At 37.2% G+C, this 27,583-nt stretch overlaps 3 protein-coding genes and 2 pseudogenes across 4 annotated transcripts; 3 read left to right on the forward strand and 2 right to left on the reverse strand.

The window, feature by feature from the left end:
• Positions 1–1,088: 1,088 nt before the first annotated feature.
• LOC137744632 (phosphatidylinositol:ceramide inositolphosphotransferase 2) lies at positions 1,089–5,560 on the reverse strand. The gene is made up of 12 exons (XM_068484405.2): positions 4,793–5,560; positions 4,554–4,643; positions 4,041–4,127; positions 3,858–3,926; positions 3,004–3,084; positions 2,500–2,571; positions 2,278–2,335; positions 2,088–2,190; positions 1,890–1,985; positions 1,741–1,787; positions 1,520–1,647; positions 1,089–1,414 (listed from the first exon to the last, which is right to left on the reverse strand). The coding sequence occupies exons 1-12, from the start codon at positions 4,823–4,825 to the stop codon at positions 1,334–1,336; spliced, it is 945 nt and encodes a 314-aa protein (XP_068340506.2). The 5' UTR covers positions 4,826–5,560; the 3' UTR covers positions 1,089–1,333.
• Positions 5,561–11,988: 6,428 nt separating this feature from the next.
• LOC137746029 (uncharacterized) lies at positions 11,989–13,711 on the forward strand. The gene is made up of 4 exons (XM_068486076.2): positions 11,989–12,092; positions 12,175–12,223; positions 12,722–12,911; positions 13,058–13,711. Exons 2-4 carry the CDS (start codon positions 12,191–12,193, stop codon positions 13,633–13,635), a joined length of 801 nt encoding a protein of 266 aa, XP_068342177.2. The 5' UTR covers positions 11,989–12,092; positions 12,175–12,190; the 3' UTR covers positions 13,636–13,711.
• Positions 13,712–13,914: 203 nt separating this feature from the next.
• LOC137745376 (uncharacterized) lies at positions 13,915–18,154 on the reverse strand. 2 transcript variants are annotated; one of them, XM_068485324.2, is made up of 3 exons: positions 17,937–18,154; positions 14,592–17,122; positions 13,915–14,496 (listed from the first exon to the last, which is right to left on the reverse strand). In XM_068485324.2, the coding sequence occupies exons 2-3, from the start codon at positions 17,106–17,108 to the stop codon at positions 14,218–14,220; spliced, it is 2,796 nt and encodes a 931-aa protein (XP_068341425.2). In that variant the 5' UTR covers positions 17,109–17,122; positions 17,937–18,154; the 3' UTR covers positions 13,915–14,217. The 2 variants fall into 2 exon arrangements, with proteins under 2 accessions (XP_068341425.2, XP_088537675.1); XM_088681549.1 differs by having other exon boundaries at positions 14,592–17,648; positions 17,693–18,154.
• Positions 18,155–21,734: 3,580 nt separating this feature from the next.
• On the forward strand, positions 21,735–22,508 carry LOC137744291 (7-deoxyloganetic acid glucosyltransferase pseudogene; annotated as a pseudogene).
• Positions 22,509–23,396: 888 nt separating this feature from the next.
• LOC137744292 (7-deoxyloganetic acid glucosyltransferase pseudogene) lies at positions 23,397–25,932 on the forward strand (annotated as a pseudogene).
• The last annotated feature ends 1,651 nt before the right edge of the window (positions 25,933–27,583 follow it).

The raw sequence follows: 27,583 nt of genomic DNA on the forward strand, positions 1-27,583 counted from the left end.
TCCCTCTCCGTCCCACCCTTCCTTCTCCCAGATTAGACATGTTAATTCCAGTCTCTATCTCTCTCTTTTTTCTGTCCAACTCCCTCTCGATTCCACACTCTCTCTCCTTTCTCCCTCGCTCTAGCTCTGTGTTATTCGACGAAACCTCACATCTCCATTTTTTCCGACGAGTTGCAGGTTTTCCATCATGTTTTCCGGGCAAACCTCGTTGAATTGGATGAGGTTAGCACCACCAACAAACTACTCACCATCCCCTCACTCCCAACTTTAGTTTGGTATATTTTTTATGTGAAAATTAGTTGTGAAACGTATTTGAAAGAGATAGTCAAATCAGAAAGTTAACGGCAATGTGTGCTCGAAGGTTACAAGGAGTGGCCGTGAGTAGTCGTCTAGCAAGACAAGGATGAGAGAGATGATGGTCTTAGCTAGTCCCATCGTTCTCGAGGGTACTAGCTAAGACCGGATAGTCCTGCCTTTATTCAAGGCGAGTGAGAGCTAGTCTCACTAAAGCTAATTCTTGTTGGGAACAAACATGAAGCTGGACTAAATCTTAATTTTGTCCAGTCTAGTGAGCTTTAACGAGGGCAAACTAAAGCCCCCTTGGGGTTTAATCATGGACCATTATAGTCTAAGCATGCCAACTTTTATACCAAATATTTTTCACCCCATGTTAAAGAAAATGCAACTTAACCGCATTTAGAATTTGAGTTTGTTAGGGGAGTAAAAGAAAGGAAGCACGTTATCCCTCCACGTGATAAGAGAAGAGGGCACATGTGAGGGTGAGGTCTCAATTTTGTTGGGGAGGGGGTCCTTCCAACTTCCAAGTTCCTACTCAAAAGGAAAAACTGCAGAACAATGTAGGGGGTGGTGGCACATATACCATCATATGCCCTCTTCCCCTCTTGTCCACGTCTAATACAATGTCCAACTCTCAGAATACTATTGTGGCGGTATTTGAAACCAGTTACATACTTTGGAACAAATAAAAAACATGGTAATGTGTATTGGTTTGGGACACTGCCACAGTAACATCCCGAGTGCAGGTAAGTCCTCTTTAACCAGACTATTCGGCCCATCTTACCGGCAAGTTGAAGGGAAAATCATCTAAGATCTATTGTGCATGCTGAAGATGCTGGTGTTATCTGAACTAGAACAAAAGCAAGACTGGAAAACACAAAAACCAACCCCAATCCCTTTTCTATTAGAATACAAATCACGTCGTGTTTCCAGCACAGAACCCGTAACACACACAAGACACAACCTTTCAAACCCAGGGCCCCTATTAAACAAATCACATCAAGTCACCTTGTTGCAACGACATAATCCTTCCGTTCTATGCACCGTTCATTGTAGCATCGGCATGTACTGTGTTTACGTCATCTAGAGTCTTGCCGTTAACTTGAGTTCTTTGTCTCTGGATATATATAGCAGCAAAAAGTTTGTAAGATGACTGCCCAGATCACAAAATGGTGCTGATATGATGATATCAATAGAATTTACTCTTGAAGATTCACTATACCCGATCAGCAGGGTCTCCGACGATTCCATTCAATAGCTTGTGGTTCTCTTCTTTGGTCTTACCATCCTTGTCCTTTGTGCTTAGCGGTAACAAGAGAGATGCAGCTCCGTTGGTCCGGTCAGGTAATTCTGCAATTACAATTATGTTAGTATCACTGCTCATTGGTTGGCATCCAAAAATATGGAGAAAACAGAACGAAAAAAAAATGGAGGCATCCTCACCTGCCAATTTCTTGTCGATAAAGAATACGACCAAATTAACAGTATACCTGCAGGAGATCATATTGTTCAACCAAATAAAGAAGTTAGAAACAATACTTACATGCTTTTATAACATAGGTAAAGATGAAAGTATGCAAAAATCTCCATACCATGCAACAACAACATCAACTGTGTAATGTTTGCGGGATGCCACAATCAAGAAACTCTGGATCACAACGAGTAACCAAGCTAACTGCTTTATAAACCTGCATCGATCAACAAATCAAAAGCAGCATATTTAGCTCAGCAGAAAGTCAAATAACCACCACTTAAAATTGATGTCAGCCATGAGCCAAAGCTATGCTTACCTTTGTGTACCGTATTTCTGATAAGTGCGCACAAAGACTAGACTAAATATCATATGTGACGAGAAAATCAAATCACCACAACCATAAAGTACACCATGCGGAACTGCATATTTAGCAAACACAAATCAGCATAGAGACGTATTATGTAAAGCAATATGCCAAGTGCCCGGACTACTAGAAGATAACTTACTGATCAAGAAGACTTCTAATACACTTTCCGGAGGAGGCAGCCTGGCAAGTTTAGAACCCTGCACAATTAAAATAGAGCTTCTTAGCTTATTACAACATACAGAGAGTTTTGTACCCCGCCAATAGAGAAATAAATTCAAACATAAATAAAACGTAATCTCTACTCTATACTACATCCTAGCGTATACAACAAAACCGACAAAAAGGTAAACAACCAACCTACCTCTCGACAATGGTAATTTGGACCAGGAAGCTGGGTGGAATAGAATGTGATAATCCGCAGAAATTGACAAGCCTGCAATAAACAGTGGAAACAGTCAGACCAAAAAGGTAGGGAATATATTTCTCACCAGCCGAGTGCCTAGACTACTACATGATTAAAACTATAAAACATGGGTTCACGGCACAAGTTAAATGACAAACCCTTGTTTTCTTTTTTGGAAAACAAATTTTTTTTTACACAATTTATCTCTCTAACAGCACCTAGAAAAGAAAGGAACTCATGAAATGACGCAAAATCAGCAGAAAAAAATTGGAAATCTTATGGTCCAAAACATCAAATGAACCATAAGAACAAATTAACTGTCATAAGTTTCTTATGAGTTTGTCAGACAAGGTACAAGTTAATGTAAATAAAATAAAAAGTTCACATATCAAACCAAAATGAATCAATATTTCTCAGTTTTATCACAGAACTAACTTCTCAAAACATGTTATCACCACTTACTGATAAGAATGCTAGAACCCTACACCAGAGGAGAACTGTGTAAATCTTTTTGCCCTTGAAAATGAAAGGATGGAAGGTCCACTGCAACAGAACATGCACCACATGAGGAAAAATATAAATAAAACTGAACTTTTCTGTGAAGCACACAAGCCTGACTGGTACTTGTTAGAGAATAAACCATAATAATAATGCGCAATCAGATGAAGACATATTAATAAATCAAAGAAAAAGACACCCTAGAAAGTTCATAAGGAAATAAAATTAAAACCCTAAATGGACAGCAGATAACATGTTAAATTTAAGTGCTCTAATTTAAAAGATGGTATTGCATAAAACACGCCTAAACTTTTAAAACTTATAAAGAAAAGAAGAATATTAAATAAAGAAACTATCAAAAGGGAGGAAAAACGTCCCATGGCATTTTCTGTTAAAGAAATTGGGAAAAATTAATCAGGAAAATACTATTAATTCTGAAGCGCGTAAGTATTAGTGATGTAGAACTGCTTCTGATTAAGTCACCACCAATAATGTTTCATTTCACTTTTATATCCTGGCCTTCTGAATACAAATACGCATCAAAGCTAACCAAAGAATCAATAGTCATTGAAACAAAAAACACTTTTTAATCACCATTCAAACAATAAATCATCACATCTCAAAGTGTAAATTACAATATTGGACTTGATGCCTTCCATGCATCCTAATATCAGAAACAACATGGATTTTGTTTCACACACCATTTTCTCCAATATATCCACAACCACAACTCCCACTGTTGAACAGAACACCGGCACATGTAATTAAGAGATAGAGATGAAAGCAATATGACAAAAGAGAACACAGAAGAACCTTACCAATACAAAAGATAAGAAGATGAAGGTGAAAAGGGTCTCACTGATGTAGGCTCTGTCTTGCCCAAGTTCCTACAAAAACACCAAAACTCATTATTCCAAAATACCAAAAAATAAATATAGGAATGCACTTTGTATGAAATTCACACTATATAGTTTCACAAAGAAAAAATGATAGGTACGAACTGGAAGAAGAAAGAAACCAGCATCCTGGAGCGTTGGCCCGGGCCGATGTATATAATGAACTCCTCGAGCAGCTAGACCATGTATGTACTGCAAAAGAGATAGACTTGAAATATAAAGATCAATTACCAACATGAGAAGAAGATTAAAAATCGCAACGATCACACGGGAACTTTTCTCATCCAAAGGACTGAAACTGATAGAAACCCATCAATCATTTGGAGATGAAATTTGCTACAACTTGAAGTTTAACACTAATCACACTAATAAACTTATAGGAACTTCCCCCAACGCTCAAAAGCATACATCTCTCAAAGTTCCCAATGCAACCAACCATGATCGAACTTTCTACCAAAACCAACTTCCCACTTTCTCTGTTCTCTCCATCAAAGCGAAAATCCCATCTTGCTAAATCACTTGTCCGATCAGAAAAAAACCATCCTCAACAAAATTCACCTGAACCCTCCGAATTTCAAAAACCCAAAAAGGTAGACGAATAGAAGAACAAAGAAGCACCTGAAAAACTAGACCGGCGAGAAGATACTTCCAATTCGTGGCGAGAAGATTGATCTCGGTGACTACCTCAGCGCAGATTCTCTTCCAGAGCTTCACAAATCAGACCCCCAAAAAAAGAAAAACAGAAAGAAGGACCACCATCAGTAAAGAACAAATAAAGCAAAAACTCAATTTTTTTTAAAAATTAAAAAAGGGAAAAACAAAAGGGCAGTACTGCAAAGTGAATAAAAAGAGCAAACCTTTGACGACTCGCGGCCAATGTAAAGCGTCATCTTCTTCCACTCGTTGTTGTTATTGTTCTTGTTGTTCTTATTGACGCAACCACAACTTCCATATTACTTCACAAGTTCAACACCTCCATGATTGATTGCTGGGCACCTCCATAATCGAATCGAATGCGAGGAGGAAGACGAAGGGAAGCAAAACGGGGTCGTTTTATAGGTGGGTTCTGAAGGGGATCACGGATTGCGACCTGGAGATCCGAGAGAGAGCATTAAACGCGTACAAATTTTGATGAATCGCGAAACGGAAGAGGAATAAGAAAAGGGAAAGGCTTTTGAAATTTTGATTCCTGCTTTGCTTTCTCTTTCTCGCTCTCTCTCTCTCTCTCTCTCTCTCTCTCTCTCTCCTTTGTGTTTGGCTTCGTCTGTCAAGTAGTGCTGGGCCACCACGCGAGTTGAACACGCGGGCGACAGTTGAGACGGAGAGAAAAAGAGAAATACTACCCCCAAATTCAATTCTATTCAAATTCCAAATCCCAAATGCAAATCCTAATCTCCCTCTCTCTCCCTCTCCTCTTTCTCTCTCCTCTTTCTCTCTCCAGAAACGCAAACCTTGAAGATAGGAGAAAAGAGAGAGCCAAATGGAGGAGGGAAAGAAGAAAAATCCCTCCTTTTTATTTTAATTTACTGGAAATCGCCGACCCCTCTCTCTCTCTCTCGTCACTTTCTCTCTCTTGTTCTTAACAGTAATTTTATTTTTTTATTTCATTTTATAAGAAGGGAAATAAATAAATTTTGAGAAAACGAGGTAAAAGCAGATATTCTCGTTCTCGAAACTGTAACTGTAACTGAATATTGCGGTTTAAAAAGGACAATAAATAAAAGAGGGGCGGCGATTTTTTATTCTTTTCCAAAAATGATTTATCTAAAAGGAATGTGGATTTAATTTCATAATAAGTTATTAATAAAGTAAAACAAATTCGTATTTGATGAAAATTAAACATAAAATTTTTTATTTACAGGTAAAATATAATACCGTTAAAAAAAATGTAATACTAAGTAGTTGAGGAACAACAATTTTGCATCACAGAATTTTCTTTTATTGTGCGTAGCCGCGGAGGAGGCAGTAAATAAATCGTCGGGCCACGAACTGCGCAAATTTTGTATTTTTGTTTTATTTTTTTTAATAATTTCAGATTTATGAAATTACTAATGTTTTGTTTAGTTTCTCAATCAAACGATTTATGCGATCAAGTTTGGAGGCTGTAGCCAAATTACGATTATGTCCTTGATTTTAGTGGGAAATGACTAACTCTGGTCCCCGCCGTTTGGGCTCAGTAAACGATGAAAACGGACTCACCGGTCCGCTCATTAAATTTAAAATTTTCATTTCATTAAAAAAAATGATGGAGTTTCATTATTGATTAATTCCATTTTATCATATTAATTCTTGGGTTAAATCTGGATAACTATCTAACCTTCTAAATTGGTTCTATTCTTTTAAAATACTCCAATTAACTACCTTAAGTTTAAAAAAAAAATGACATCTGTTAGGTTTACTAGTGCTAAGTGATGATCTGAACAAATATTAAAACGTATTTTAATTATGAAGTCATCTATGAAACTTTTAATATTCAAATTGATGCATTTAGCTACGTAAATTACTGTTTAACTTGACTAAAAATGGTCAATTTTGGGGATTAGAGCTTCAAAAAAGACGATTAGTAAAAACCAACTTCAGTATTTATCCATCTCATCATTTTATGCTAGTAACGACTTCACCTGATTTAATAATGTTCTCACTTAACACAGGTGTCCTAACAAATGTCCAATTTTTAAAACATTAGGTAGTTATTTAAAATCTTTTAAAAGATTGAGATCAATTTAGAATCACTTTAAAATGTTGCATAGTTATCTATACTTAACCCTTAATTCTATTCATGCCAATAACAATTTGGACAAATTTGGAATCACCTTAAAATGTTTCGTAGTTAACCCTTAATTCTATTCATGCCAATAACAATTTTAAGTAAATTTTAAAGATTTAGGGGAAAAATGGAAGTGAAAAATGGGAAGCAAGCTAAACACATAGAGGGAGTGTTTTAAAATGACTGAAAGCGCTTTTAAAGAAAATGTTTTGAATTCCAAAAATACTTGAAGTGCTTAGTGCTTCTCGAAAGAAGCACCAGTTATATGATTATCATTTCAAGTGCTTTCCAGGATTCACTTGCATTTTACTAAGGATAGGTTTCAAAAACATTTTCACTAAAAGCGATTCCAAGCATTTTAAAAGCATTCTAAATGAGCCCTAGAACGGTTACACATTTTGTATCCCGCATAAAGCTTCTAAAAAAAATGATTTATTCAAAACGAAGTCTAGTTGTATTCCTCTTAACTAATAAGTAAAAGGTGACTCTTGTAAATGACAAGTTTGAAATCAATTTATTTTCTTACTCTTAATATATATATATATATATATATATGGAAGTGTTATTGGAATTCTAAAAATCACATCCTACACTCCACACAAGTGTATTTTTCTTTCCAGATATAGAAAGTTTGGAGTGTAGAATGAGATTTTTGAAGTGCCAATAACAATTCCTTATGTATATATGTATATATCGTTTTATAAAACAATGAAATAAACATTTTTAGCCCAAAATAAAAGATAACCCAAAGCATTCTATCCCAAACTCAAACATGAAGATTTAAAACTAGAAATATTATCTTTAAAAGATGCGTGTCGTTTCGAGCTAGGTAAAAGGCCACGACAAAGTAAGGGATTGATTGACCACTTAGTACTACGGTCTAGTAGAATTCTTCTTAATTTGTAAGTGAGAGGTCTTAGGTGAATTTGAATCACATTATTGCTAGCCTATTATGAAGAGCCTACTCCTCTTCCTTAATGTAGATAATATCATTTGTTGAAGAAAAAAAAATAAAATTTAAGGGTTGATTGGTGGTGGGAGTTTAATTTTCAAGTCCACATAACGTGAATATAATTTACTTTTGGTCCAACACATAAATAAATAAAAATAATATTGGTGTAGCATATTAGCATGTCGAACTAGGTGTATTTTGGCACCAGCCAACTTCCAACTTCTTTTGCCCTTTTCAGTGAGCTTTCGGATTTGGAGTTTCATTTTTCTTTCTTTTTGCTGCTCAGTTATTTATGGGATTGTTGTTATTTGTATTTTGTATTGATTTTCTATTTTCTTGTGCCATATTTTTCTTGGTTCGAAAAGATTAATTTCATTAAAAAGACGAAGAAATACAGTTATTGTGATAGATGCACTTAAAAGCAGTTTCACTCTTTAGGGCAATGATAGCTTAGCTAAATGGATAATAGATAATTATTGTCTTAATGAATAGTAATCATCTAGGTGTATTTTCATCCTGCAAATAAATTGTCCAGACAGTTGCATAAATAAAAAGATAATATTATGTTTAAATTAGAATAAATTTTTTAATCAATCTCATAGTGCCGCATGTCATAAATAGTGAGTTTGATATCAATTTGTTTCCACACACCCTTGGATAGATGGCCGATGAAGTCATGTATTAGAATAATCAAATAGTGTGTAATAAGGCCACTTATTGGACATGAATCAAATGTGTTACTCACGAGGCCACTTGATGAGAATATTTTCAAATGTTTTACATTGGATTTGTTTTTCTGTAGGTTGATGCGTTTATATAATATTTATGAGTAATGCTAAGGAGACTAAATTTTGTAAACTAAATGACATAAAAGTTGATGATTGGATTATTACTAAGTCTTGATCAACGTGCTTATTTTTTATTAGTAACATATTATTTAGTTTGCAAATTTAGTCTACAAATTTAGTCTACATAGCATTACTTGATATTGTGGTTGTTGTACACTGTAATTGGTTTCATTTCTAAGACATACTCTAACCCTTGTCGTAAACTCAAATTTTTGGTTCTAAACCTATCCCAACTTGCTCCAACCCTTGGGCCAAATATGAGTTTTAACGGAAAACTCTTTTTTGGGGTAAATTTAGCCCATAATTACTTCATGTGTTAGTGGGCTGGCCCACAATATATGTGTATTTTTTTAGTTTTATATTTATAAATTCATTAAATCCACCGGTTAAGATTTAATATGATCAAATCTAACGGTAAAAAAAGATGAAACTGTCCAAATTTAAATCTAACGGCTAAAATTATTTATAAAAAATTTGTTTCATGTGTTTTATAAATTCATTGAATCCAATAGCTAAAATCTAATTTAGAAAATTGAAGCAATGGTCCTTAAAATTCGGCTTAATTGAAGTTTGATCCTTGACTTTTAAATTCGTAAAGAGTGTTCTCTTGACTCGTTATAATGTATAGTAATGGTTCTTTGGTTAACTTCCATCCAAAATAAAGAGTTTAATTGGACAAAAAATGAATGGAAGTTCTAACGAAGTTATGGCAAGTTCATGAACTAATATTCACGACTTTTTTATTCAATAGCCAAAGCTCCAATTAAGTTAACATTTAGGAACTATTGCTCTGATTATCTCAATAATACAATCAAAAGAAAATAAAACGGTAAATAGGAAAGGGTAGTTTGGTCATATGACCATGGCGACGTGAGGAGGGCAGAATAAAATGGACTGAAATTAGGAGGGGAATCCTAATCAATATGAGTAATGATTGGTCAAAGACTCGAACGTCGTTGGGGGTTAAGGTTGAAGACAATAAACGGCCATGGCGGGTTCTTCCACGTGATTGCAACGTGTCACGTGCCAAGGAGGTCCAAATTCCCATATATATATATATATGCCCTTCCTTAATTTGCTTATAGCTGATGAGCACACATTTTTTGTGTGTAAACAATTTCATTTTATTAAAGAATCTGATTAGTTTTTAAATTTTTAAAAAGAGTATGAAAAAATGATGGTGAGACACTCTTTCTTAATAAGTGTATATTTTATCTTAATATTACATAATTACTATTTAATCCTTCTTATGTAAATATTGTATATCAAAAGTGAGGGTAAAATGGGAAAAATAGGAATATGATTGTCATTTTATCAAAAGATACAAAATTACTATTTTACCCTCCTTATGTAAGTATTGTGTATCAAAAGTGATGGCAAAATAAAAAAAAATGGCAAAAGATACAAAATTACTATTTTACTCTCCTTATCTAAGTATTGTGTATCAAAAGTGAGGGCAAAATAGAAGAAAGAGTGGTAAAAAGTTGACAAGGATGGTTCTCTTAATAATAATAAATATTATTAGTGCTATTATATTAGATTCAAAGGAAAACTAATAAAAAGAGCTTGAAAACTTTAAGTTTTAACGATAAAGACAAAATAAAGGGTAAAGTGAATAGTACCATGATTGATTTTTTAGTGTAAAAATGTGGTTTTTCGTTAAAGTGAACAGTACCATGAGTTTTTCGTTAAAGTTCTATAGATTTAATTGCCAATTAATTATTGTATGGCAAAGAATGGTTCAAAACATATATAGCTATTAGATAATTAGCTCTACCCTTCTACCAAAACCCTAATTTTGTCACAACATAGAGATTAGAATATCACCTACATATATTGGTAGTTTGAGTTTACGAAAATATTGGTACCAGTGTAAGATCAGTAAACAATGCGATTCAGATAGTTTTTGGTAATGTGTTATTCATAGTCATAGTTACAGTTTTTATTTTATTTTATTTATTTATTTATTTTTATTTTACTATGCAGTCTGTACTTTGGTAACTAGCATCAAACGATAATTTACATACCACTTTAAAAATTCTAGAGTTTTGGGAGGCTTGTTATTGGCTCATTGATGTAGTTGAATGGGCAATGATGTAGCCTTCCATTTGTTAGGCTTCATCAGCTTCTTGGTGTCAAAGCTAGGCAAGGCAAGGGGACAACTTAACAAACCACTTGGTGGTGCACAACGAATAGTCAATTTACTACCTTAACAAATACGCACTCTGCAATTCCACAATTTTGGGTGAAATTATTTCAAACTTTTTCCTTATGAGTACCCTCTTTTGCCCGCAACCTTGCAAAAGATGAAATATCCCATTGTCTGCCAAATAATAAGTTTGGGAGACACCTACATACCCCTACCCCCACCTCTCTATATTCTTAAGACTCATCACATGACTTGCAAGACTCGTTACACGACTAGGTCAAGGGCAAAATTGAAAATTTATAAAGAAATAATAGCACACTTTTTTAACTTTTCACATACTCTTGTTAACCCAAGTCTGTTGATTTGTTTGATTTATCAAATTCGACGACCAGAAGTTAAAACAAATGTATGAGAAGATAAAAAAATAAGTGTGTTTACCATTTCCTGTTTTGTATAAGGCTAGGCTGATATCTAGTATTTGCCGCCGAAGATTGTAGCATACAATCAGAAACATATCTATGAGAATAAGCTAAAAATCTCCGGTTTACTAGATGCCATTCGTTCCATGAAAGCTTCAAGAGCTTTCCAATTTTGACCACATCTCTATCTAGACTTTGAATGTCCGGATGACCACATATAATATAAAGTTTGATTGTATAGAAATCTTGGGGGTTGATAAGTCATATCAAACATGCCGTGTGAGAATGTGGGATTAGTCCACCCCTCCAAGTTTAAATGACAAGAAAATTGGTTGTCAATGAAGTAAGTTTGAGCAATTGAAATTTCCTAGAAAAATATAACAAAAAATCAAAGCAAATGGATATATTTAATATTTAAGTAGCGTTTTGTTTTTCAATTTCGTTAATTAAACATCTATTTCTTTTAAGAATTTGATTAAATATTTTTTCTACAATTTTATTAGAGGTATGTTTGATTATCTCCAATATGGATACATTTGGATTTCTGGTATGTTTTTTTTTTCTTGTTATGTTTGATTAAATATTTTTTTCAAATGTTCTATAAGTTTAAATACATTTTTTAATATAACGACACGTAAAATTTTAACAAGTCAATGAAGTTTTCTTAAGAATTAGTTAAATTAATATTTTTAAGCCACAAATTTAAAATTCTTAGAATGTTCTGGAGCCATTACACGATTAAGCTAACTTGTAATTTGTCTTCGGAAGTTTCGTTCAAAATTCCTCTTTGTTTCCAGAAAGAAAACGACCTATTTTCCAGAAGGTCCAGAGTTGGTCTAAAGCTAAGGCCCAGGCTCAAAACAACCTGGCTTGGCCCATTTTATCTTCTTATTGGGCCAATTTTGCTATTCCCTCAAATGCCCTCCGCACCACTCTAAATTTTCCAGTTCATGCGGAGAACTCTCTCTGTGCGAAAAGCCTAAAGCCTAAAAGCGGGAGCCTCCGATAGCTCAAGACCCTAGGTCTAAGCCCTAACCCTAAATCCTTATCCCTACCCTTTTCATATTTCGAATCATATAATTCTGGGTTGTGCTTGGATTGCAGAAATTCATCTGTCTTCATGGCGCTCCATGGATCTAGCTTCTGCGTAAATGTGAGTTATGCTTACATATCAATGTCGTTTAGTTTGTATTTTGCTCTGTATGTTCCCCGTTTTGAAAAAAGATTGGTTCCTAACGTTTAATTAAGTTACTAATTAGCTTCAAAGTGGGTGATGCATGGTGATTAAACCAAGAACGCTTATTTTTGCATACATATAATTTTTTTATTTTTCAAAGGTACAATTTTATTGTAAACTGCTCTAATGTATGGGGAGGGGATTCGAACTCTGGTGCAATGTGGCGGGCGCATTACTCTAACGAACTGACCTAACTCACATTTGATACGAGCTCACTTTGGTTCCGAGTTTCCATGTCATGATTGAGTGTTGGGAATCTCATATTTCGATTGAGTTTTTCAAGATTAGGAAAGAAACGAGTGGAGTATGTTTGAATTTGTTAATCAAACCCTTTGTTATTGTTTGCATTCTTATTTCGATGCCGATTTTAAAAGGTTGTGTGGTTTGTATTTACTTCGATCTTTATGTTGTTAGGGCAATGTTTCTCTAAGGGAGCTTAATCGCTTGCCGCGTTCCTGCATTTATACTTTTGAGATGCTTCATCATCCTTCTTCACTCTCTTCAAGGAAAAACAATTTAGTTGTGGCAAAGACTTTCGAAAAGGGGTACAAAGTTCCGTTCTTTCCTGGTTATCATCAGCTCAAATTGCGAACTGAAGAGTCCAGTAAGTTTATTATCCCTGCGGCTATAAACTATATGCTTTTCTTGAGCACCTTTGTTTAGGACGTGACCCATAAATTGGAGTACATTGACGTTTAATGCAATGTAGCGTCGGTTTGAATACTTTTAATTCTTACTTTTTCAGTGCAGTATCCTCTGTTCAGGCCTCTCGATTGCGGTCACTAAGACCATGTAATGTGAAAGGCGAGGACTCAAGGGAAAGCTCAAGCAGCGGCGAAAGCTTCATATTGGATGCACAAACTTTAGAGCGTGATCTAGACATTGCCATTGCAGAGGAGAACTATGCCAAAGCAGCACAGATTCGTGACAGCCTCAAACTTCTGATGCAGGATAGTCTAACTTCTGTTAGAGCAGCAAATGCACAATTCTATGAGGCATTCAAGATTGGGGATTTAGCTGCCATGCAAGCCCTCTGGGCCCAAAGGAAAGAAGTCTGTTGCGTGCACCCGGGTGCACGTGGAATCTACGGTTACGAAGATGTTATGACTAGCTGGGACTACGTGTGGGCAAACTACGAATTTCCACTAGAGATTGAGCTGAAGGACGTTAATGTTTACGTTAGAGGGGATGTCGGGTATGTTTCTTGTGTGGAATTGGTTAAGACAAAGGGCAGCAGTTGGGGGGGACAGTTTGCAACAAATGTGTTTGAGAAAATTGATGGTAAATGGTTTATCTGTATTCACCATGCTTCAGTTCTTGACTTGTGAATTTTGCAAACTAGAATACATTTATAATGTACGACTTCCCTGCTTATATCGCATTTTCGAATTTCGGTTAACTATATTTTTCTGGTTTTGAGAACCTTTACTTTCCAAATTTCTGACCCGGAAATGATTTCCGGACACCCATTCTCTCCTTCTACACGCTCCTGTTTTTTTCCGGCCTCCTTTGATTTATTCAATCTAAAAACTAATAATAAACAAGGATGCGTAAGGATGAGACGAGGAACGGCTTGAAGTCCGATGACGTCATCTAAACAGAACTGGTTAGCATGGAGAATTTGTACTATCATATCTGAAATGCCCTAGCATAGGCATATTTACACCATCATTTCGAAGAACGGTTTTTGAGTTTTTCCCTTTACACATGGTAATGCAGTAAAACCAGCACAAAAAGAGCAACGGCCGTGCTCATACATGTTTTCTGTAACAACATGCAAGTCTCCCCAAAAATTTGAGCATCCACGGATTCACACGACAAATGGTTTGTTGGCTACGAGATGTTTCCTGATGTGTTTGAAACCATCGATTGTTGGACTCGAACAGCAAAAAGGATTTCCTCGGACAAAGCTAGACCCTCTCAACAGGGGACAGGGGTGGATTTGTAGCATACTTTGCCGGCCCTGTCACCTGGATTCCATTACTTTGATTCAAATTTGGTTCCTGGAAATCTTTCCCTTCTGTCACGTTATTAACTTCTGAAAGATCTGATGGTTTGCAACTGCTGATTACGACAACACAGATGAAGAACGCTTGTAACAAAGAAAGTGACGTGTTGAATTCAACCGAGTAGTTTCCATCCTTCCCTGGTGCCAAACTGAAAATTGGCCTGTTCTCCTGAGCTCCCTCCTGAAATGAAATACAAAATCAACATGTAAATTGGCTAAAACACCACCATCAAATGTGTAATATTGACAGTGATTTGCAGAAACCAAAAATCATACCTCAGCAAATAGTTCAAAAGTATCCGGAAAAGGGTAACATGCGGAGGATGTTTTCGGAATCTGACAGCATTTGTTCTGGTTGGAGAGAACACGCAGCTTACAATCAACATCCCAGCCTCCACAATCACATAACCCACCAGATTTCCAACGGTCAAGTAATGGTGAAGGTGCTCCTTTGTTCGGTGAGCTATGGACTCCACCTGGAAGTATGACTATAGTACTATCTTCCCAGCTGTAAGAGCAGATATCCTCGGATGAATCTTTGGCGCAGCCCTTCTTCTCCATAACTTCCTCGTCACGCTGCTGTTCAGAATGGCTCAAGTCTTTCCTAGGTAACTTGACAACAGCAGCAGCAAGCTCCACATGTGATACGACGCTTGGTGATTCTAGATCTGCTTGTGTTAGATCAACACCTAACATAACAGCCTCTCTTACCACACACTTGCTTAAGTCCTGCCCGTTAACATCAGATAAGTCAGAGCTAGAAACTTTCATTTGAGCAACAGCGTTGTAGGCATAGCGACAACTTTTGCCTTTACTTCCTTGACTCATCCAGCCACCATTTTTTCTCTTGGCTTCATTAATAGAGTAAAATGTAAAATACTGGCAGAAGTCATCCTTCCCAGATGATAAATTCTTCATGGTTGCCGCAAAACAGTTGATGTTGTCAACCCAAAACTTAAACAAAGGAAGTCCATTCTTGATTGTTATTTGCAAAGATGCTTTAACCCATGATGCCTCAGCCTTCAGATTCTGTAATGACTCGCTGATATTAATTGGCTTGGGGACGAAGGAATTAAAAAGTGATTTCGGGGGTCTAACAGCTTCAGCAGAATGGTGTAGATTTGCCTCCTTGTGCTTTAAAATTGGGTCTAGTAACCTTCTTAACGGGCTTGACCTAGCTCGGTTATGAGTACTTGCTTTCTCTCTGTTTGGATTATCTGGACAATCAGAAGTTCCGGATCTCACAGGACCTGATTTGACTGTCATATATGTGGAACTTAACTGCGGAATATCTGAACTTTCCTTAAAACTTAAACTTCTACCAAGCCGTTCTAAGCTGAAGTTAAACCGGCGATTGGGGGTTGGGCTTCTGCCTTTTCTAGTTGCTAGCTCAACATCTTCTTGATCCAATGTTTTTGAAGTATCAAAACTTGAACGAGTAAGCATTTTCTCTGAACTGTTCTTCTGTACAAATTTATCTTCATATAGGAGGTCTTCTGTTTCGTTTGAGCATCGGCGCATGTGAGCTGGGACAAAGTTAAGCCCTGCACTCTTACCGTTGATTGAGCTATTTGGCACCATGTTTGATCCTGTATTAGTGTCAACTACAGAAGGCAAGGGGCATGAGTGTGTAACTTCAGAAGGAACTTCAGAACAGAGTTCTGCAAAGTCCATCTCCTTGGTAGAAAAGTCTCCCGAGAAGCTGATCTTATCAGGTTCTGTCATACACTCATCCCCTGATGCTCTTGGTTGTGAAAGCTGGAGGACCTCCGGAAAGTCATTTTGGGGCAGCTCCTTTGATGGAGAGAGAACAACAGTATTCTCCGCAGCAGGGCAGTGTTGATGAGCTGTGCTGATGTCTGAGATGTGCAATTCTTCCACCCTATTTTCAGTTTTATCATTACAAGCAATTGCCTTTCCCCTTGAACTCAGCGAGGCATCATAACTTCTGAATCTAGGCGATGGAGCTCCCTTTTCCGTAGTGATTCTTTGATCATTATTTTTCTTCTTGATATCTGATTCTGTTTCCATAGCTCGACCATCCCCCGTGCCCACCTTGTCCTTTGGACCAAATGACACTCCATACTTTTTCAAGTTTGCTGCTGCATTCCCCATTTCTGAAGGGAACTTCTTATCTGAATATTTTCCCTTCCCCTTATCAAGCATCATATCTGAGTGATTTCTTCCAAGAGACCTGGGAAAGGATATCTTTTTCTGCCCATGAATGGCATTCTTTGAAGCAGTTTTGGAGTCCTGGAAGCGCATATCTTTACGGACAGATGGTTTGACACCCTGCGAAAGGCCGTTCTTTTGAGACGACTTGACACTAGAACGCGAAGAGGGTTGCTCAGCATTTGTCCCATTGCGAATTACAACAGATGATGTAGATGATCCAATAGCCCTTTCCAAGGATGACCCGCCGCTAACTTTTTCAGGAAAAGGCTTCTGCTTGTGCTTCCATTTCTCTAGTCGACCCCAATCCAAAACCCCAACATTCAAAACCTTCTCTTGGTTTTTTTCTCCTCTCGCAGGGCGTTGAAGATAACCGGGCAAGTTTGACATGTGCTTGACCAGCTCATCAACTTTAGCTGCATCATTCCCCTTCCCATTTTGACTTCCCGAAAACTTTTCTTGGCCCACAGCATCATCACCTGCATCTTTTCTTGCTTTACAATGCACATCATTCTGCTGCAAACCAACACCAGTTCTCACTTTCGCCTTCTCTACATGTCTTGTTCTTCGACTGGTTTGGCGCTGCACAACATTGTCTTGCACTTTTGAGGTACTTCCCATATCTTCAGCAGGTTCTACAAAGCCAGTATTTAGACATCAATCAGACTGCATTATAACTCTCGAGCTTCACTTTCACACATTACCGACAAAACCATTGCGAAAATTTGCCAGGATCTAAAATTCGGCTGAAAGACTACGGTATTAAGAACAATTTTGTTTGAAGAATCGCAATTGGATGGCAGTTATACAGCGAGAATGATATCACATTCCAATTTTGTCACAAATTATACAGATTAAGAACAAAATAAGAGAACTATGTAAAAGGAAATATAGTTATTTCATGAAACTCTGATTTCATCTTAAAAATATGAAATTTCCAAGATTAAATGCAAGATCAAAGCACATGAATGCCACATTGAAAGCAAGAAACTCATAGATCTAACAAAGCTCACACAGAAAGGAACAAAACTTCAATCCTTTGTTTTCTGTTTGGTTGCAATGAAAATGTAGGAAAATGCGAAACGCGCAAGAACCAAGCTAAAGCTTTTTACTTTCGCAAGTTTCCAATCACGAGCAACGAATGTCAAGCAAAAACAATTCCTCGTCCTTTATTTTCCTTCCACTTTCTTGGCAACCAAACAGACCTCGTCCTTTATTTTCCTTCCACTTTCTCGGCAACCAAACAGAGCACAAAATACACAAAAAAAATCCAAACGGAATGACATGTTTCACAACGAACTTTCTAGAAACGAAAGAAAGCACAAGTTCCTTTCACAACGAGACGCATTCTCCGAAACGCGTCGTTTCCGACACAGATCCGAAACGTAACAAAAAAAGAGTAAAAAAACCGCGAAGCAACGTAGATTATAAGCAAAGAAAATTTTTTACCGCCAGAAGAAAAAAGCCGCGAGCGCCGCCGCTGTAGCGGTTTCGGTTCAATCGGCCGTTGTTGGGATCTGCGTGCTTGCGAAAGGCTGCGTTTTCGTTCCGCCGGAGGCGGAGGAGGCGAGCATTCAGAGGAGAGAGAGGACAGAGACAAATCTGCAACGTTCACACTGTCACTGTGCTTTTGCTGACTCTTGTCAGTCTGAGCTAGAGAGATAGAGGGGGAGTGAGAAAAAGAGGGGGAGGGTTTTTCGATCGGACGGCTGATATGGAGCGAAGAGTGTGTAGGTATGAGGCGGTGATGTTGAAGGGGGGTCACATCATCGTAGGGGCAGGTGGCTATCGGGGGTCCCACAAGGAGACTTCTTACCTTATCACAGATCCCTATGAAATGTGTGGGGCCCGAAAATTTCCCTTGGCTATGTCAGCGGCCTCTCTGATTGGAGGTGGGCTCATGGCTTTAGGCACCTGGCCTATGACTAGGATTACGACAATGTTTGGGATTTTTCTTCATTTGTTTTGGTTTTATTCGGATTTAAGGTTCCTTAACTTGGACTTAACCTTTGTTGTTTTTCTTTCCCTTATCCACCCAATGTATACATATCCATTTGTATATATGTTGTCCCAGAAACCATCAAACAGAGATAAAGTTACCATGGTCTCATTTTGGTTGATTTATATCGGATAAAATATGAATATGGTTCATTCTGATTTAGCTTAAGTCTCAAATTATGCATCAAAATGTAATGTAAGAGTTGGGGGTACTGTAAACTCAGCCAAAATATGACACCCAAGAGGTCTGGCGTGCACAATTCAAGATTTGATTGGACGATTGGGCGAAGCCTAGCTTCTTTCTTTCTTGCCTCTTTTTGAATACTCATTTACTCAGAGTGAATTCTTTTGCGTAAGAATCTAACCAAGCGAAGAAAATGCTATTAGAGAATAGATTATACTTCTGTGAAAATGACTACTCGTTACGAAGAGAAAAGAAGTACAACTAATACTACGGTAAACAAAAGGAATAACCTATCCAATCAATAAAAAAAAATCAATTTTGTTAATCTCAAAGGTATAGATGATTGTTTGAACAGATGGCTGAAAACCTAAGTCTAGTCGTTGAGGGGTTTTAGGATAGAAGTTCAGTTTAGGCCTTACTTTACACATCAGGTTTAGTGTAGGTCTCAAATTACAAATCGAGTTCAATTTAGACTTTAAATTACACAATGTAACGTCCAAATTTAGATGAGTTCGAATTACTCAATTTGGTTTGATTTGGTTCTGCCATTTCTCTTCATAAGCAATTAAGGAAATATTACATGCATCAAATATGGATTAACCCTGAGAGACATAGAAAGAGAGAGAGATCACGTCAAATTCGCATAACATAAGAGTAAAAAATAATAACAATTAAGAATAAAATTTAAGGAAGAAATTTGATTTGGTTTTGGCTGTCTCAAATAGGTTTTGAACCCAACTTAATCTAAAATTTCACCTTATAATGTAAAAACCAAACTAAATTGCTCGGATTAATTCGTCGATTTACGCTCCTTCAACCATCCCAACAATCTTTTGCCCTTGACCTTATAATCAAAGAGAGTTATGAGAACTGATTTTTGCACTTTCATTTTTTTCTTATACGCTTCTCGTTTCTAGTCTTAAAATTAAGTAAAAAAAACAATAAGAATCGTTAACAAAAACAAGAGAATGAATGATACAGTGTGGATTAGACAAAGTCTTTGATTAATGAATCCCAATATATTCGCAGTATGACCGTGATCATGAAAGAAGCAGGTTCCCTGTGAATGGCTTGACTTTCCATTATTCATGCCTCAAATTTCAACACTGTCACGGGCATGGACCACGCCCTACTAATACAATACTCGACAAGAGTAAAACCCTACCTCAATTAAAATGCGTGAAAAAAAAAAAAACTTGGACCCATTTCATTTCATTTTCCGGGATTATTTCCATTTCTTTGTGGCTTCTCCTTGTCCTATTCCAATTTGAGCTTACACTTTCAGTTTCATATTTTGCATTCATTTTCTCGTATCTTCGATTACTAGTTTGAGTGGTGCTATCCACGCACATTGTTTTACCTTCTACACATTTTTCTTAAATTTCGACCGTTTGATTGAATAAATTGAAAAAGATTAAATGATAGAAATTAACAGAGATGTATGAGACATAAAAATGGATGTATGAATAGTATCATCCATTAGTTTTAGCTGGAAAAAGCAAAAATGAGCACGGAAGGAGAAAATAAAGGTGTAAAAATCAAGTATTTCTTCCGATGAACTTTACTATGTGGGCGATCTTTACATTTTTGATTTGGTATTTGCCCTTTTGTGCGTAGTGAAACAAGACCTCTGTGTCTATGATAAAAGGGAAAAGACAAAAAGCATAACTTAAAGTGAAAAGCTGAAATAAAAACACAATGACCACAAAAGCTTCTTCTAACTCCAAGCTACTCTTGCCTTTTTTAGGCTTTTGGTTTGCAGATTTGGCAATATTATGCGAGGAGGAAATGAACCAAAACATATGCTCAGTTCATCAGTTTTCTTCCATAGTATGTATTACTGAGTGGTTTAGAAAATTAACGATTAAATTTTGAACGAGAGATTTATTGAATTTTGGCAACGGCACATTAAACTCATACCACTAGGTATTATGTAACATTGTAGCCCCATATTCATATAACCAACCTCCCATTCAGTATTCAAATTGCCACTTAGTACTATAGTTTAGTAGTATTCATCTTCACTTGTAACTGAGAGATCTTGAGTTAGATTTTCGCTAAAGGCGAATTTGAACCACATTATTGCTAGTTCATTGTTAGGTTTAGCCCACTGCTCCACCCCTTAATATAGATAATATCGTTTGTTAAAAAAAAATTCACCAATTGTTGAGTTGAGAGGATGTAATGCTTAAGATAATTAAGAAATCTTTCATGAGTTTATGAGAAGTTGGCAAACTTTTTTTGTTACTAATTGATTTTGAATAAAACGTATAACTTTCATAATGGTACGTGAAAGCACTTAACACATGTTTCACATCATTCAAGTTATAATTCATGTCTTAGGCTCGATATTTTGCTACACGTAAAGGGTGTGAGGAGGTAATAATAAACGGAAGCAGCCTCTCTCCTAATTTATTTCCTAACCTACCAAAACCAACAAATGTAAATAGGTGTTGAGCACTTGCATAATAGTGTGAGTTCGGTGACTAATTTAACAAAATATATCGTTTGACAAAAAAAAAAGAAGGTAAATAGAGGAATTTCTTTTGCAAAAGAAACAAACAAGAGTTTCTGGATTCTTGCACACAGTCTTCTTCCTTTTATCCATATATTTGTTGCATGTGTTTTTGGTGATAAGTATGTATTTCCGTGATGAATGTATACACAGTATATATATTCATCGAACACAAGCTGCGTGGAGTAGTTTTGGTATTTTATGGGTTTGGATTTATTTCGTTTTAATTATGTTGTGCAATAGGCACGGATTTAAAAAATAAAAATAAAATAATTATCTAACGGACCTATGGTTTGACAATAATGTTATATACTAGCTAAGATCATTTTCCATTAGGACAAAATTCTCTTGGTGAAAGCATTTTTATGTTAAACAAATCTCTGAAAAGTTACAAATGCTCTTGTTAGTGCAAAAAAAAAAAAGCGAGTTCACAATGATATTTTGAAATGTTAAAAATAATTCCTATGTGAAACTGGTTTTTACTAGTTCAGATGTATTTTGTATCCTTGCTAGTATGCTGTACCAGTGTTTTTTGAGCTGAACACGATATATGTATGCTTCTCGTGTTGAAAGAGATCAGGATATGGATCAGCCGATTAGGGACATTCCAGGGATGGAAGGTCTTCTGCGACGAAGGGATCTACCGAGTTTTTGCAGAATGCCTATTGACCGCCCAACTTTTAAATTTTTCATGGAGGAAATTGAGGCCATTACTCGCGTCTCTGCGATCATACTCAACACCTTTGACGACCTAGAACCCTTAATACTCTCCCAGATCGCCACTTGCTTTCCCAAAATTTACACCTTAGGCCCTTTCCACGCCCTTCTCAAATCTCGCGTGGGAGACGATCTATCATCCTCCGTTTCCTCCTTGCGCCACGAAGACCGACGTTGCATGGCGTGGCTCGACTCCCAACAGTTGGGGTCCGTTATTTTCGTCAGCTTTGGGAGTTTGGCAAAAGCTGAGACGCGTCCAGTTACTAGAGTTTTGGCACGGTTTGATCAACAGTGGTAAGCCTTTTCTGTGGCTAGTGCGGGAGTTCCGATGCTTTGTTGGCCACATTAGCAGACCAACAGGTGAATAGTAGATGGGTTAGTGAAGGTTGGAAGATCGGGCTCGAGCTGAAGGACACGTATGATAAGTCTACGATGGAGAAGGTGGTAAGAGCATATATCGATGGAAGAGGGTGATCGAAGAGAGCCGATTTTCAAGTCAGTGGATAATTTTGCAAAGTTGGCTTGCCATGATATTAGTGAAGATGGCTCTTCGTATAAAAACCTGGAAAAACTTATGGAAGACTTAAATTAAAAAATTGTAATGTGAAAATCATCAAAGAAATTGAATATGCGAAAATGTCCCTCACCTTTGCTTGACGAAATATTACATTTTGCCTGACGAAATATGAACCCTAAACCCTAAGCCACAAAGGAAAAGGAGAAGTGACCAACAAAATATTTAATAAATTGGGGTTTGCCTGGCCAAATGGTTCGTTGGGCCAAGTTACGTTCATCGACAAACATGATTTCTATTGGGCAAAAGATGGCACAACACGTGCCAATTTTTTTTCTTTGGCACGAAAACTTTGCCCAACGAAGGTTGTGTTGTCTGTCAAACATGTTCACCGTAAATTTCTAGAAAAAAAAAACCAAAATGTTGACCCATTTTGGCCAACCAAAATTTTTATTCCATCGGGTAATGTTTCTTTGCCCGATGAAAAATAATTCCTCGGGCAAAACTTCCTTGTGCAAATGCTAATTTCTGGTAGTGGGAGATTCGAACAAGAAATCTCGAACAATGAGATCAGATGTCAAAATTAAAAAACGTCTCCCTGACTCGTTCAATGTCAATCCACGTCAAAAATATTGTTTTGGTTGGACTTCTTCCTTGCTGCCTTTTCTATCCAATTCAGCATTCACTCGGCATTTGGTTGGTCGGGTGGAGATACTCTAACACGCATTTGACAAGCAGATTGTATGCATTGTGATTGTATTATTAATACACAACTTTTCTTTGGTAAAAAAAAAAAATTGCATCAATTTTTTGAGAAAGGACCCCTATAGATTGCAACGTTATAATGACACAATCTAAGAGTTATAACTAAAGTGACAACCCTTTAAATCTATAAAAAGCCATGCTTATCAGATAAATTCTTGCAGAAGAAAAACTCTCTCCCATCTATGTGGCTAGATCGATCGAGATACAATGAAGACGATGGAGCAAACACACGTCCTATTATTTCCCTTCCCATCACAAGGCCACTTCACTCCGATGCTGAACTTGGCACAGCTGCTTTGCCACATTGGCATCTTAGGGTCAGCCTTGAGAATTTGGGGACCTTAGGCGAGCATTCGAAGTGGGACTCTAAAATTCTCTGATCTCCGGTTTTTTGTATATTGATTTGTATAAAAAGAAAATCGCTAAATACATAAAAAGTTCAATTTTCACATCAAATATCATTAAAAATTAATATCAAAAGAAGATAAATACACAAACATTATTTAAACATTACACGATTCACGTTTTTAGACACAAATGTACTAAATGTTTGCAGTTAAGAGTTTAAGATTGAGAGTGAAGAATAATAAAACTTGATGATCAAGAGAGTAAATAATAATAAACTTGATTGACGAGTATAATAAATTCAACGCCAATTGTTTCTCTTGTGTTTTTTTTTTCCTTCTAAAATCAACATCACACTAACAAATTGAATATTAAAATAATCCATTTAATAAAAAGTTATTGAAAAGAAATATATAAAATTCAAAGTTTTGATTACCTTAAAGTTCAATCTTTAAGACCATATGATAGTTGGTTTAAACATTCAATAGAAATGGAGAAAATGGAAAGTTAGTTCAAACATTCGATAGAAATGGAGAGAATGAGAAGTTGAAAGAAAAAAGATTGCAAAGAGACTTGAGTTTTATAACTTTATATGCATTCACCCCAAAGAAAAATGAAGCCAACGTTTCCACTGTACTAACAAATGACTTATGATATTTCTTACTTTTTTTTTTTTTTTTGTGTATTTATATGTTAATTATAGAATATAAATTATTTTTGAGAGCCCCTCTGAAGTGGGGGCCGTAGGCGGGCGCCTGCTACCCTCAGGACTGGCCCAGACATCCACGTCACCTTTCTCACCACCGACTACACTCACCGCCGCCTCAGCCAACGCCAGGCTCTCTCCGCCCGATTCCCATCTCTCTGCTTTGATGTCTATCCCCGACGGCCTCCCACTCGATCATTCGCGCAATGGTAACCCCATAATCACCGTCGTGCCCACCCTCAGGTCTATAACGAAGTCGCTTTTGCGTGACATGCTCATCTCCCTAACCAAAAACAAGAAGGACGACGACGAGTCGTGTAACTTCAGTACTGTCAGTCGTCCTCCTGCTTTGAGCTGTGTGATAACAGATGATATTATGAGCTTCACAATCGACGTGGCGGAGGAGCTGGGGATTCCCACAATGGCTCTGCGCACCATCAGCGCTTGTGGCATCTGTACTTATTCCTACGTTCCTGACCTCATTCAACAAGGTCAGCTTCCCTTTGGAGGTATGCTTCTTCTCTCTTTATCTAATAGTATTATTCATTATTTCACTCCAATTTTTGTTTTCTGAGAGATCAAATTCCTAAAGTTATTTCAAAGAAAGACAAACACGTCTAACAGACAGAAAATTCGAACTTTTTATTTTATACTCATTTTTACTCACATGTATTCTTTTATGGGAAAAATCTCTTACAAACATCCATGGAATTGTTCACCCTTCTCATTCAATTACACCCTCTACTTCTAAACCTCTACTCATACACCAACATAACAGAAGGTATCATTTTAATTCCTTTGACCGACAAATGAGGACATGGAAAAGATGGTTAGCAGAATTCCGGGGATGGACGATCTTTTACGATACAAAGATCTACCAAGTTTTTGCAGACTTCCAATGGACGACCCAACTTTTAGATTCATGGTAGAGGATATTCAGGCCCTCCCTCGAGTTTCTGCTCTCCTACTCAACACCTTTGACGACCTCGGTGCTTCAATCCTCCCCTACATTGCCCTTCGCTTTCCCCAAATTTACACCATCGGCCCTATCCATGCTCTCCTCAAATCTCACGTTGGAGACGATTTATCATCCTCCGCCGCCTCTTTGTGTCACGAAGACCGTCGTTGCATGGCATGGCTTGACTCCCAACGGTTAGGATCAGTTATTTTTGTCTCCTTTGGAAGCTTGTCGAAGATGACACGTGGTCAATAGTGGCAAGCAGTTTCTGTTGTGTGTTACGGCCGGATATGATTGATGGTGAGGAAAGAGAGGCAGGCGTGATTCCGGCGAAGCTTGATGTGGGTCCTAAAGAAGGAGGGTTTATAGTGGAATGGGCTCCACAAGAAGAGGTTTTGGCCCATGAGGCTGTGGGTGGATTTTTGACCCACAGAGGGTGGAACCCGACCATGGAAGGAATTTGGGTGGGAGTTCCAATGCTTTGTTCGCCACAAATTGCAGACCAGCCGATCATAAGTAGATTGGTTGGTGAGGTTTGGAAGATTGGGTTTGATATGAAGGACAAATATGATAGGATTACGGTGGAGAAGATGGTAAGGACATTGATGGAAGAAGGTGATCAAAGAGAGGAGATTTTGGAGTCAGTGAAGAAGTTTGTAAAATTGGCTCGTCTTGCTGTCAGTGAAGGTCGGACTTCGTACAACAACCAAGAGAAACTTATTCACAACCTTACAAACATGTGAATTGTGTGATGTAATTGTTTTCTCGCATCCAGTATTTAAAATATCGGTATCGGTGGAAATGTTGATACGCAAATTTATTGAAATACCGATGGAGATATCAATACCAATGTCAATATCAATTGCCTTCGATAGAAATGATGAAAATTTGCTCAAAAAAATGAAAATTTAAAGTTACTGTTTAGGGAATGTCATATGAAACCATAACATATATATGAATCATAAATTAATGATCAGATTGTGTAAAATAAAGTATGTGATATGTGCGACGGAAACTTCTTTCTAATGCTAAGTAATAAAATAAACATTTCAATAAAACAAGTAAATTATACTAATTTAATTGAAATTTTCATCTAGAAACCCCAGATTGTATAGATGAAAATTCAAAAATAATTCATGTTAAAAGAGGAAATAAAAGATATACGTCATTCATTAATGATTAGACTTCCCCCCCTCCCCCTGGGCCCCCCCAATTTTCATATTGTCCCTTAAATTTTTGGACATTTCCAAAGAAATATCGAGCATATTCAGGATATTTCAAACACTGCTCGCATCACACTTAGGTATTGGTTGAGTTATGTACTACGGTGGGAAGTTGTAGGTGCTCTTTTTTCCTTTTAAGGTTTTTTTGTACAATTTTCCTTTTACGGTAGCTGTAACATCCCACATCGCCTAGGGGAGTGATCCTTATATGTATATTCTCATCCCTACCTAGCACGAGGCCTTTTGGGAGCTCACTGGCTTCGGGTTCCGTAGGAACTCCGAAGTTAAGCGAGAAGGGGGCTAGAGCAATCCCATGATGGGTGACCCACTGGGAAGTTGCTCGTGAGTTCCCAAAAACAAAACCGTGAGGGAATGGTAAGCCCAAAGCGGACAATATCGTGCTACGGTGGTGGAGCGGGCCCGAGAAGTGATCCACCTCGGGCCGGGATGTGACAATTGGTATCAGAGCCTAACCCTGGCCGCGAGTATGCCGACGAGGACGTCGGGCCCCTAAGGGGGGTGGATTGTAACATCCCACATCGCCTAGGGGAGTGATCCTTATATGTATATTCTCATCCCTACCTAGCACGAGGCCTTTTGGGAGCTCACTGGCTTCGGGTTCCGTAGGAACTCCGAAGTTAAGCGAGAAGGGGGCTAGAGCAATCCCATGATGGGTGATCCACTGGGAAGTTGCTCGTGAGTTCCCAAAAACAAAACCGTGAGGGAATGGTAAGCCCAAAGCGGACAATATCGTGCTATGGTGGTGGAGCGGGCTCGGGAAGTGATCCACCTCGGGCCGGGATGTGACAGTAGCATTAGTGGAGTAAGTTGTTTGTCCATTTATTTTAGATTTTTTTATATATATTTATTTTTTGGAATTTTATTGGCACTCCAAAAATCTTATTTTTCACTCCAAACTTTCTATAATTAGAAAGAAAAATACACTTATGAAGAGTGTAGAATGAGATTTTTGGAGTGCTAATAACAATTCCCTTATTTTTTCGAAAGATTATATTCATATACCTCAAATTACTTTCCCTACACTTTTTTATTTATTTTTAATATTTTTTGATATTCTACGCACCACAAACACTTGATAGAAAAATATTAAAAAATTAAAAGGATGTGGGGAAGTAATTTTGAGTTTATGAATATAATCTCTTATTTTGGA

The sequence above is a fragment of the Pyrus communis genome, chromosome 12 (assembly GCF_041283825.1).
Source record: "Pyrus communis isolate YQ-2024b chromosome 12, ASM4128382v1, whole genome shotgun sequence".
Classification (NCBI taxonomy): domain Eukaryota; kingdom Viridiplantae; phylum Streptophyta; class Magnoliopsida; order Rosales; family Rosaceae; genus Pyrus; species Pyrus communis.

Bases quoted from the DNA above. Each gene is read 5' to 3' on its own strand.
- LOC137745376 (XM_068485324.2), bottom strand. From the start codon at position 17,108: ATGGGAAGTACCTCAAAAGTGCAAGACAATGTTGTGCAGCGCCAAACC. The intron at 14,497-14,591 runs GTATGATTTTTG...ATTTCATTTCAG, and splicing joins CTTTTGAACTATTTGCTGAG to GAGGGAGCTCAGGAGAACAG.
- LOC137746029 (XM_068486076.2), top strand. From the start codon at position 12,191: ATGGCGCTCCATGGATCTAGCTTCTGCGTAAAT. The intron at 12,224-12,721 runs GTGAGTTATGCT...TTATGTTGTTAG, and splicing joins GATCTAGCTTCTGCGTAAAT to GGCAATGTTTCTCTAAGGGA. The intron at 12,912-13,057 runs GTAAGTTTATTA...TTTTCAGTGCAG, and splicing joins ATTGCGAACTGAAGAGTCCA to TATCCTCTGTTCAGGCCTCT.
- LOC137744632 (XM_068484405.2), bottom strand. From the start codon at position 4,825: ATGACGCTTTACATTGGCCGCGAGTCGTCAAAG. The intron at 4,128-4,553 runs GTGCTTCTTTGT...TCTCTTTTGCAG, and splicing joins TCGCCGGTCTAGTTTTTCAG to TACATACATGGTCTAGCTGC. The intron at 3,085-3,857 runs GTAAGGTTCTTC...GTTCTGTTGCAG, and splicing joins TCTTCTTATCTTTTGTATTG to TGGACCTTCCATCCTTTCAT.